The 12321-nt window shown below is 41.9% G+C and overlaps 1 protein-coding gene across 1 annotated transcript in view; it reads right to left on the minus strand.

Moving 5' to 3' along the window:
* Positions 1 to 4697, minus strand: part of ptpro (protein tyrosine phosphatase receptor type O) — a 22444-nt gene extending 17747 nt beyond the window's left edge. Inside the window, exons 1-6 of the mRNA XM_070929346.1 lie at positions 4683 to 4697; positions 3905 to 4163; positions 3025 to 3180; positions 2795 to 2947; positions 1611 to 2105; positions 441 to 602 (exon numbers count right to left, since the gene is read on the minus strand). Coding sequence (XP_070785447.1) covers positions 441 to 602; positions 1611 to 2105; positions 2795 to 2947; positions 3025 to 3180; positions 3905 to 4163; positions 4683 to 4697 — 1240 coding nt within the window. The remainder of the gene's footprint in view (positions 1 to 440; positions 603 to 1610; positions 2106 to 2794; positions 2948 to 3024; positions 3181 to 3904; positions 4164 to 4682) is intronic.
* Between the last annotated feature and the right edge of the window lie 7624 nt (positions 4698 to 12321).

Consider the following 12321-nt stretch of genomic DNA (forward strand, 5'->3'; position numbering starts at 1 on the left):
TACGTGATAAAGTTATTTTAATGGGGATAACTGATGGACAAACTAACAGTGTAATATACAGTACTGGCATGGTTTAAGGGCTTTTTAAGGTACAAAAAACTACTTAAAATCAAACAAATAACATAAAAGCTATCCCTTCATTTATACAGTTAAAAGGGCCGTACTTTCTCTCTTCTGGTCCTGGGCCATTAAAAAAACATTTTAAGGGACAAAGTAAAGGGGTTTTATGATTAAATTATATATTAATCAAATGGTTTTCAATTTCAACTTGTTCAACAGTTCATATAAAATACCTTAAAACGTCACGGCCCATTCATGTCTCCTTAAATAACTCACTTAAAGGCACCTTACTGATAATATTAAGAATGCTAAATGAGTTTTATTGCAACACACTGAGGCATCAGGTGTCTTGATGGAAGGTCATGTGATCGTCCACATACTGAGGTAGAAGGTGAAGCCGGTGTCGGCGCTGCTCTCTCGGGCCTCACAGTCTCCAGACGAGCTGAGCGTGGTGACCTGGACTCGGTACGTTCCCGGCTCCGTCAACTCGGTGAAGAACTCGTGAGTGTTTTCATCCACGGTGGCCGTTTCTGTAGAGTTACCTGAGGAGGACAGGTGAGCGCCAGTCACTTCAGAGATTAAAGGACGTAACCACGACAGCCCGTGAAGACGCTGTGTCTCAGCTAAATTAAACTTATTCATTCTTTCTTTATGTTTCAGAGACGCGTCGGCCATCTTTATATACAGTCTGTGGAGGAGACGCGTCGGCCATCTTTATATACAGTCTGTGGAGGAGACGCGTCGGCCATCTTTATATACAGTCTGTGGAGACGCGTCGGCCATCTTTATATACAGTCAGTGGAGGAGACGCGTCGGCCATCTTTATATACAGTCTGTGGAGGAGGCGCGTCGGCCATCTTTATATACAGTCTGTGGAGACGCATCGGCCATCTTTATATACAGTCAGTGGAGGAGACGCGTCGGCCATCTTTATATACAGTCTGTGGAGGAGGCGCGTCGGCCATCTTTATATACAGTCTGTGGAGACGCGTCGGCCATCTTTATATACAGTCTGTGGAGGAGACGCGTCGGCCATCTTTATATACAGTCAGTGGAGACGCGTCGGCCATCTTTATATACAGTCTGTGGAGGAGACGCGTCGGCCATCTTTATATACAGTCAGTGGAGACGCGTCGGCCATCTTTATATACAGTCTGTGGAGACGCGTCAGCCATCTTTATATACAGTCAGTGGAGACGCGTCGGCCATCTTTATATACAGTCTGTGGAGACGCGTCAGCCATCTTTATATACAGTCAGTGGAGACGCGTCGGCCATCTTTATATACAGTCTGTGGAGGAGACGCGTCGGCCATCTTTATATACAGTCTGTGGAGACGCGTCGGCCATCTTTATATACAGTCTGTGACTGAAAGTCGACAGTTTAGAAACGTTTCAGCATTCATCCCTTTGTAACTTTAATCATATTTTATTTCTGTAAAATAAATAAAAGCTATAATTATCATGATTATTATTATTGTGAAATTCATCTACTGTTACACAACAGCACTAACACCCCCCCGTGTCCCTGCCGCCCCCCCCCCCCGGTTACCGTCTCTGTAGATGTAAATGTTGAAGCCGTCGTAGCTGGTCGGGGGTCTGGGCGGCAGCCAGCGCAGCTCCAGCAGGATGGGGGGCAGTTTAGTGGGCAGGACGGAGGCTTCATAGGGGAGACCCATGGCTGAACCCGGGTCGTTGGAGTCCTCGTACTCCACCACGGCGTTAACGAACTCCTCCTCCCCATCGGCAGGAGATGGGTCGGTCGGGTCCAGCCAGTAGCTCCGGGTCTCAGCCTCCGCAGTCTGATTGGTCCTGGCGGCTCTGGTTCCTGTCAGGTTGAAGGGAACCTGAGTGGAAGCTCCCGCCGCCTCCTCAGAGGGGTTCTCCACCTCCTGCTCCTCCATCAGAGGGACGTCCCGGGCTAGCCGGGAGGCTCGCCGGCTCTCCTCGCCCCCCTCAGGAGGGACCATGTTGGAGGCCTCACCTGGCACCGCCCTCTGGCTCAGGTGGACGATCTTACGGGAGATGTTGAGGGGGGGGTAGGGCACTGAGACGGAGACGACAGAGTGAAGATTTAAAGACACAAACTGGTTTACATTCATTTATAGGGACGTCCCAAAGGAGGGAACAGATGTGTTCATGTGTTAAAGACGTACTGAACCTTTTAAATGTGACCAGGTAACATGAAACATGTCTTTTACCTTAAAAGGGAAATTTCAGGGCTTTCATGCTTTGCAGAACCTTAAAAACCAACTGAAACTGTGCAAAGACTTCCAAGAAAATTTGTAAAGTGTCATGAGATGACTTTTGTTGTGATTTGGCGCTATATAAATAGCATTGAATTGAATTGAATTGAAGTATCATAATGCATTCATTCTTAAAGTCCTCTGCTGAGAGGACGACCTTTAATAAACCTGAAAATATACGTTAAAACTCAGATTCACTGAAAACTGAGTTTCTAACAACGTCAGCATGAAGAGTGTTGGATCAAACTGAGGTTCAAAAATCTCTTTTTCTGGGAATTCTCCCCAAAATCTGCTTCTTTTCCCGGAAACAATACCAGCGAGATCTCAGGAAGACTGAAGAGCTGACACCAAAACACTGTTTCCATCCAGAGCAACGTTTAATCAAATTCACAGACAATTAGCAAAAGAAAATGTAAATTAATACATCAACTGCTGATCCACTATGAGCTGTGTGTACAGGTGAGTGTGATGTCACTGTGTTGTGTCTCACCTGTCCTGTGGTGCAGAGGTGTGTGTGTGATGTCACTGTGTGTAACCAGTGCAGTCTGGTACACCGTGACCTCAGAGATCAGCTGGAAGGTGATGTTACGGTAACACATCCCAGGTAACCAGTGCTTGAACACTGTCTTCCCTTTGTAGAAATCTACAATCAAAAACAGAGAATTAAATCTTAAAATCTGCACGATGACGACAAGTGAAGACTTTGTTGAACGGCTGTACCTTTGTAGAGCATGGAGCGGCGCTCCTGTCCTTCAGTGAAGCTGATGTTGACTCTGCTGAAGACGTTCCCGGCCAGAGGCTCGATCTCGAACACCACGCCGGTCTCTGGAGACTCCTTATAGTCCGATATGTGAGCTCTGTGGACAGGAAGTGGCTCTGAGGAGGCAAAACAACACATGACAAATATTCAATGTACTGCACCTGACAAATATCATGAATATTTCATGATCACAGGTGAAAAATGGAAAATTAAAGTTCAAGTTCAGAGATTCACTACAACTTTGAGCTACATATATCCAACGTATGGACAGAATATAATATATTATGGGGTTTTAAATCGATTATTAAAATGGTTTTAAGGGTTAAAAACACAAATAGTCATTAACAACAGTCCCTTTAATTCACATCACATTCTTTGTTCATTCTTTGTTTGTTCGTTTTTTATGGATTATCTGCACAGTTTGAGAGCGAGAGGAACAGCTGGCTCGAGATCAGCTGACGGCAGATATTTCAGCATCAACAACAATCTGGGGGATCTGAACCGAGATCGTTATTCATGCAAAAAATAATAATATCGATTGATAAATCATTAGTGATGGTGATAGTGAAGGTCTCAAAAATCCAACATTAGTCCGGTTATAATTTTTAACCTTTAAATCCTGTAAAACATGCAGATAATTAATTCAAATCCCCTAATATGAGCTACTGTCTTAGAATCCATTAATTATTCCATTAATTATGCACCTTAATTGAAAACTAAAGGTCTTTTCAGGGTGCAAATTAAAGGGCACCTATAATATTATTTAGTACATTTTAAATGAAGACATTCAGATTCATTAAAAACAGAATAAAACATCTGGGACCAGTTCCAGCTTCTTACTTGTGAGCACAGATACAGTCTTGACGGGTCTGGACCAGGTCTGTCCCAGTTTGACCAGTAGCCCCACAGTGTAGCAGAGACCGTGGAGCGACGTGTTGAACAGCAGAGGCTCGCTGGTGTTCAGGAACTGAACCAGGATCGGTCGAGGTTCTCCAGAGATCTGAGCTGCGTACGCCGTGACGTTCTCCTGCAGGTCTGAGCGCTCCAGCGTCGCCACGATCAAACCGTCGTCGTTAACAGACGCCTGAAAGGCCGAGATCTGAACCAGGAAGAGGACAGAGTCACAGTTACTGCCTGAGGCCTCAAGACAAACCTCACGTTTCAGCTTCAAATCTTTTATATTCTATTATGTATATAAGTCAGCTCCACTTCACTTCCTTCAAAAAAAAGATCTATCTATATAATGAAAACAAGTACTTTTCATATTTTACTGAACATTTTTAATTAAGTTTCACAGCATTAAAAAACAGGGCAACATTAACACAAACTAAATTTTTATATTTACATTTTCATTCATCTCAAAATGGAAGAAATCAGCAGCCAACATTCAAAACAGATGACAATTATGTTATGTTATTAATGATTCATTTTCTATCAGTCGATTAATCAACGAATCGTTGCAGCTCTTTTGATATTTGATGACATGTTTTTCATGCCTGTTCCCTTAAAACCAAATAAAAACCAAACGATGACGACTTGATTTCGTTTCCTGTAATATTTCTGTTCTTCTCCTGCAGTTTGACTCATCAATCATTCAGATCCTTTAAATAGACCGCACCGCCACAAAGGTCATCTTCATCAACAGCACAGTCACTCCTCCTCCTCTTCATAGTCCGTCCCCCGAAACACACAAGATGTTGTTTTTACACTTCAGTGTTTGGGTGAAATAAATAAACCAGATATATGTCAGCGTCAGAGGAGCTGCAGGTGGACCAGGCTAGCTGTTTCCCCCTGTTTCCAGTCTTTATGCTAAGCTAAGCTAACCAGCTGTAGCTTCATGTTTAGCAGCATACAGACATGAGTCTAAACATCTGACTCTCAGGGACAAAGAGAAGATGATTTTACAAAGCTGAAAATGTTTTTCCTCCTCCTCCTCCTCCTCCTCCTCCTCCTCCTCAGGTGGAGGAGTTCAGTGTAGATGATGTGAAGATCTTCATCTCTCCTGGGACTCTGAACCTTCAGCCACCCTCTTTCATACCATCATCTGATCTCTGGCCTGTTTTTATCTAAAAAGGTTCTCGGAGCAGCCGGAGGAGGAAGATGACTGGAAGTGAACTCAGATAGTCTTCATCACAGCTCAGGTTTCAGAGCGCTGACCTGCTGCAACAATTGAGAACTGAGCTGCTGGAAATCTGCTTCTGCGACGTCATGTTCATGAGTTATGTTCTTTATATTCTGGAGACTGATGTCTTTTTATGTTTCACACAAATTATCATTATTATAGCTACGATCAACAAGAAAACTGTCAGAGAGGTTAGAGAGCTGGTTGGATTTAAGGAAATCTTTGTTGTTTCACTTCATCAGTGTTATTAGCATTAGTTATGAGGCTGTTGTGAGCTCGTAGCTGCTGTTTCACCAGAAACCTCCCAGACATCACAGAGCAGTTGTGTAACTTCACAACTTCACAATGCATTTTCAACATTTCATTCTAGGCGTTCTAGCGGTAGATAATCCATCATAAACTAGTCACTTCAAACAAATCTTCACTGTCAAACAGTCCGAGTTATTCTGAAAAGGACATCCATATTTAATGAGACTATGAGAGGCTGATAACAGGAAGGGTTCAGTTAAAAGCCTTCCAGTGGCTCACTTCCTGGTAGGCTTTTAATTTGAAATATCTGCAGGAAGTCTTGAAGTGACTGGAGTTAATCAATACGTGATTAAGAGTAGACGGTAGATGACTTTCATAACAGCTACTTCAAAATGTTTTTCCCAGCGGACAGTGAATGCGTCGGCATGTTTTGTACTACAGTCAGTGAACATGACAGAGATGTAAACACTGCTTTGATTCTTCACATCAAACACAGCTGATGTTTGTTGTCCTTAAACAGGAGGAACATGATGGCCTCCAGGAGTTAGACACGTCCCGACTCTGAAATCCAGATTAGTTCTTTCTGAATCTTTTCTCCAATGAGAACAGATTTGAGGCTCTTCAGGGCCCAGTCTAATTACTGGGTCTCTGCAGCTCTCAGACATATTTTACTGTCTTTGCAAAAAATAACAAGAACATGTTGCTGATTAATGTCACGTTACTGCAACAGTTCATGAGATTTCTAAACTTCTGAACGGGCAGAGTAGACCTGGATCTGTGTACTTCCTGGGACCACTGCACTCCACATTGGCTCTGTGTATTTACTGGGAATGACCCTCACTACTATACCCCATGAACTACCCTCTGGCTTTGTGTGACCACTGGAGCGCTTCATGTTCTCAGTTCCCCTAAAGCACCCACTGGCTCTGACTATTTACTGGGAATGCTCCACTTGCATCCCTTACTTTGTGTTAGAGATGTCAGACTTTGTGATTGATTTCATATTTACTGGACACCACAATCAATAAAACCCGATGTGAACTGATTAAAGACTGGAGATGAATTCTTTTCATGTTTCCACTCAGAGTTATATCCACTGTTGACATCAGCTGATCTGAGCAGAGGAGCTGATTTCCTGTCGAAGTGTTTTTCAGGCAGGTGACTCTGATGCTATCGGCTGTTCTTTCATTAAACCCGACAGCAGGAGAGGCGACTCCTCGCTGAGCTTCACCTGTCTGACAACATGAAATCTGCCTCCTGATACAAACTCAGGACACCAGAATGTGTCTGTCTGCGAGCTTCGACCCTGAAGAGAGAAATTACATTAAAAAAATCAGACTGACATCAGAGGACGTGTCGGACATGACGGAAGGAAGCTCCACAAAGACAACAACAGATTTAAAATCAGTTATTTCCAAAAGAGACAAAAACATTCCCGGTTTTATTCGGCTAAACAGCAAAGTCCTTTGAGCAAATGAAGGTTTTCATGAGACGCTTAATAACGCCACTTGATTCACTTCCTGTCACTCAGATAATCAATTCATTTGTTAATTGCTTCAGCACTTACTGCTGATAATGAAATAACTCTCAAGATCCTTCACAGCACTGAAAATAAATATCCAATAAGACCAGCAGAAGTCTATCATCAGAAAGTATGAAGAGAACACAAGTTCCTGATTGCCAAATATTAATCTGATAATTAATAAAGAGAACTACCTTCTAATTACTAAAACTCAGTCTCATAATTACAAGACAACGATCATTATTATGAGGAAACACCTTCAGTCAGACTTGGAGTTGGGCTAGGCTAGCAGTTTCCCCTTACTTCCAGTCTTTGTGCTAAGCTAGGCTAAACACGTCTGGATGAATATTTGCAGCTGCAGTTTTATTCATTGTGCAGGACGTCAAACCTGTAAGTTGCGACCGCTGCAGCGGCTGTTGTGAGAGGCTTAACGTGCTGCTCATATCAATAACAAAGAGTTTATATGACTCTGATTCTGTAGATCAGGAGATAATCCATCTGCAGAGATTCTGACCCACTTTTCTAATCTGAGAGTGAAACCCAGAGTCAGTAAACATGTGCTGCACTGAGGCATGCTGGGAGTTGTCACCAGTTGGATGTTTGAAAGGGAGAAACTGAAGAAAATCTGTGTGAGCTCAAGATAAAAATCTGCTTGACATCATGAGAACGCGTCACGGTGAAGACGATCTACACTCGAGTGTCGGTGAACTCGTCTCCTCATCACACAGGAGTTGACCTGAATCCAGAACGACCGTGGAAGGAAAAGTATTTCACAGATAAACTGAACTATATAATAATAAAGACTACTCTTACAGAGAGACGCCTCCTGTCACTGCAAAACCCTCTGAGACCACAACGCTGCACCTCTTCCAACAGCACGCCTCCATATCGGAGTTAGCTCTGCTGATGATCAAACATCTCATGGGGGGGGGGCACATTTAAAATAAAATCATTCAGGCTCTCTCTCTGTGTAAAGGTGGGTGACTCACGATCGGCCTCATAAAGCCCCCGTACTCTCCTCTCCTGGCCTTTTAAAATGCCGAGCCGCCACTCTGGTTTAATTACCGTGCGGTGGCATTTGGAGAGACCGGGTCCTGAGACGTGAAGGGAGACAATGAGGGGAGGAGGCGAGGTGGTCTGTCGAGTTACTGACGGATGTACTGGCTGCTCTTAAAGAGAAGGTGCCTGGTGATTTCCTTTACAAACGGACCCCGAGGACTGTAGCCGCTAGGACCGATAATCCTGTTTTGACACATTTGATCAAAATATGGTATGAGGTCCGGACTAGAAACTAGTCTCTCACCCAAAACACCTTTGAGACAGAATGAAGTCATACCCAAGACTCTGGATAACAGGATTCTGGAGGACTCACTATGGAGGACTGTTACTACAATGGATCCCTGACGTCTTTTGAGGATCTGAGGAGGTCTTGACTTGTCCAGCAAAAACCTTTTTGTTATCTTCAGCTAAGACCCTTTCTTAGAACAAGTCTTGAAAAGATCACATATACTCTTAGAAATGAATACAACACCTTTCTGAAGACTTGACCCATCCTGACACTTTTATCAGATCTGAGATAGAACATGGTTCCAGACTGATACACCACTAGTCGTCAGAATAAGACAGGATTATTGATACTGCCTCTAATTTATTTTGTGTTGTATTTATTTATTTTACTTTTATTCTATTTATTATCATTTATTTATTTAAACTACTCCTTTTGAGTAAGGTCCTCTTTTAGTTTGTATGTGGGTGGAACAGGGAAGGGATCTGGAGCCCTGCATGTGAGTGTGTGTCTTGTTAAGACTGGAAATTTGAAAATAAGATATTCCAAAGAAAACAAAAACAAAAAGAAATTGATTTTAAGGTTTTATTTATTCAGTTAACCGTTTATATTATATTATATTTTACGTAAGTAAAAACAGAATTCTGGCGGTGAAACACAGAATCTTTATTTATCTAGTTATTTTTGTCTTTAAGTAGAAAAAATCTGTAACTGTAGAATATAAACTCCCTAAGGCTGCTAAACACTCAAATCACCAGAAAAAACACAAATGTCGGTGTCCTCAGTGGTGTTAGAGTGTTAGCATGCTAACATTGGCTAACTAGCAGCAAACAGAGTCCAGCTGAGGCGGATGAACGTCATCAGTTCTGCAGGTGTTTGGTCACAAACCAAAGTATTGGACACATGAACATGTTGACCTGATGGTGGCGCTAGATGAAGCGTTACAGTTCATCCTTTGGAGGTGAAGAATGTACAAAATAATACAGCATAACTAAAATCCCTCAAAGAAATGGTTTCATTTTGAAAAATGGATCATTCATTTCCTAAAACAGCTGCTCGCTTTTAAACAAATGTTACTAAAACAGGAGGAAATGGTTCCTTTATTGGGGACTATTTTTGGCAGCGGATTAATTCATATATTTTGTTCTCGTGAGTATTTATGACAGCAGGACGTGTAAACTGCATCACAGTGAAAACTCTAATAAAACACACCTACTGCTCAATAAGCAGCGGGTTAAAGGTGAAGGACAGTAGAAATATAAACAGACCTCATCCTGAGGGGGTCGGCTCAGAGACGGGGGGGAAAAAAGAAATCCATACCAAGTCATTCAATTCATTGCCGCGCTGCTGTCGCCATGGCAACAGAGATGAAAGGAGAGACACATTTGGGGTAGGAGGAGATGCTCATTATGTCTGTCTGCTTCCAGGATTACCATGGACACGGTGCAGAGCAGAGAGCCTCCGGGCAGCGGGGACTGTATGCTAATGTCTCCCTGTTTATTCACAGGTCGGTGAAGGAAACCTCCACAGTATCTTTACATGAGCTCTTTGGGATCATCACAGAGCACTTGTACACATTACAGTCAATATTAGTAAGAAGTAGCTGCCGAAATAACACTTCAAAACAAAACTAAATATTTTTTAAAAATACCACCTTATCTGATTTTTTAAGTTAGCCTGATATTTAAATTACTTTGTTGTAGGAAATACAAACTACATGGATACTGCATCTTGTTTTTGTCTTATCTATTATATTAAGTTATTATTATCGTCTTTTATCTATTTCACTGTTTTCATTTTTGTTTCTCATGTGCTTTAGTCTCAAATTGTTTTACTAGTTACATTTGTACTCTAACTATCAGCTCGTCAGTCATCCGTAAAACATTACCTACATTTGCATTCACCTGTATGAGAGCTGCTATACAAATAAAGTTGGATTGAATCAACTGAGCATCTGCTGAGGAAGGCCATGAGTTGTGTTTGAGAGCTTCAGAAACGCATCCAACGTTATTGGACACATTCATAGAAACAGCGTTGAATATCAAGCCTCTGAGTAAGCGTTTCCCATGGCAACGGATGATTGACAACTAAGAGCCAGTGTTGCTAGGAGACGCTTTGTAAACTTCTGTGGTGATAACTGGAGAACTGAAGTCGTACCGTAAATCCTACAAACGTTGATATAAGGCGTTCTTTTCCACATAGTGTTCGTTATCAAGATGTTTTCTCCATTTGTTAGTGTTACCTTAAAATACTTCGTTACAAGTACAAGTTCTTGAGTAAAAGTACACAAATATTACCTGCAAGAAGTCACAGTAAAAGTACTCACTTTGTAAAATGGCCCATTTCAGAGTGTTAAATTATGGAGCCTTCAAAGTCCCGGAAGAAGATATATATTTATTAATCTTATGTACACAAGATAATGTTGTATTATTAAGATAAAAATATTTCTTTCAGGGCTTCAGAAGTTTTGCATACAACTTTATCATTCTTAAGTACATATAAGTTCGTGGTCACCTCACGTAAATCCTGCATAGCTTCAACCTGATTGGTCTAATCAGTAACAGGAGGGAAATCACCTGTGAGGGTCTGTGGGGCCGTTAATCTATAAAAACATTTCATATGGAATAAGCTGATCGTATGTTTTGTTTGTAAAATCAAAATAAGTAATTACAGCTGTTAACTAAATGTAGTGGAGTAGAAATATAAAGTACCTCAAAACTGTACTTAAGTACTTGAGTAAATGTACTTTACTTTCCAGTTAGTGACTAAATGGAGCTTCAGCAGTCTTTGTTCATAATCTAGAAACCAAGAAGTGAAAACCAACATTATCCTCATGAGGACACACAGGCGTCCTTCAGGCAGCAGAGCTGCTGAATGAATCGAGTATCTGACCCTGTGAATGAGCCCAGAGCGGGGGGGTCAGGAGGCGTCACCCCCAGGCAGCTGCCAACATTATCATGCAAACCTCCAGGTTTTTGTTTTCTTCTGTGGAGGGGGGCAGGGGGGCTCAGAGAGAGAGGAGAGGACGTGGACCTCCAGAGTCCATTAGACTATGAATGAGACCAACCAGGTCCACACTGACGGCATTTTATAACACTGCTCTGTGCTGCTTCAGGGCTCACTGACAGCAGAGCAACACTACAGCTAAATGTTCACTTTTCTCAGTGAGGTTTGGTGAGACAGACTTCATTTCATTAGACTGCAACACAGCTCTCTCTTATTCAGACAACAACTTGAAGGCACCACTAGCTGGAAACATCACTACTAAACAAATCACCAAAAGCAAGTTTGGCCCAAAAAAGTTTAACTCAAGGCCCACTTACCAGCCTTTTCCAGAGCTTTTAACCACATCAAGACCCTTTTTGTGACTGAACTTTCATGCTCACCAAAATCAAGTTTCTCAATCAAAAACTGAACTCATACGATGTAATCTTGCTTTGTAGTGCTAAAACAGAAAGCCAGTTGTACCGAAAACAGAAAATAAGTCCACTTGGTATTTTGTTTTCCAAAGAAGAATATGAATGAGCCCAACGAGGTCAACCCCGCAGGCCAAAGCTTGTCTTTGAGCTGTATATAGCGGCAAAGCTTCAGCAAAAATGAAACTTTTCTTAATGAGGTCTGGTGAGGCTCAAGTGGTGGACTTCATTTCCTGATTCTTTATAAATGAAGGAGATGACTGTCAATCTATTGTAAAACAAATCCTCACATTTAAGAAGGTGGAACCATGTAATGTTTGGCATTTTTGCTTTAAATTTAAAAATGACTTAAATGATTAATTGATTATCAAAATAGTTGCCGGTTAATTTCCTGTCGATCGATGACTCTGAGACACACTTAAATAACGGGCCGACTGACTGACTGAGCTCCCCATCCTCACGTCTTACATGCGTTAGCTTAAAACACAAGTTATCTAGCTAGCTTCACGTTACCATTGCATTGTGGTCACACCATTTAAAAAGCCTAAATTAGCTACTTTTGTCGTGTTATGCATTTGTTGTTAACAAGTGAAACCTAATTTTAAATCAGCTGAATCAATCATTCTGATATAAATGTTAGATTTTAGCGCAGCAGTGTTGACA

This window comes from Enoplosus armatus, chromosome 22 (assembly GCF_043641665.1).
Source record: "Enoplosus armatus isolate fEnoArm2 chromosome 22, fEnoArm2.hap1, whole genome shotgun sequence".
NCBI classification, from domain to species: Eukaryota; Metazoa; Chordata; class Actinopteri; order Centrarchiformes; family Enoplosidae; genus Enoplosus; species Enoplosus armatus.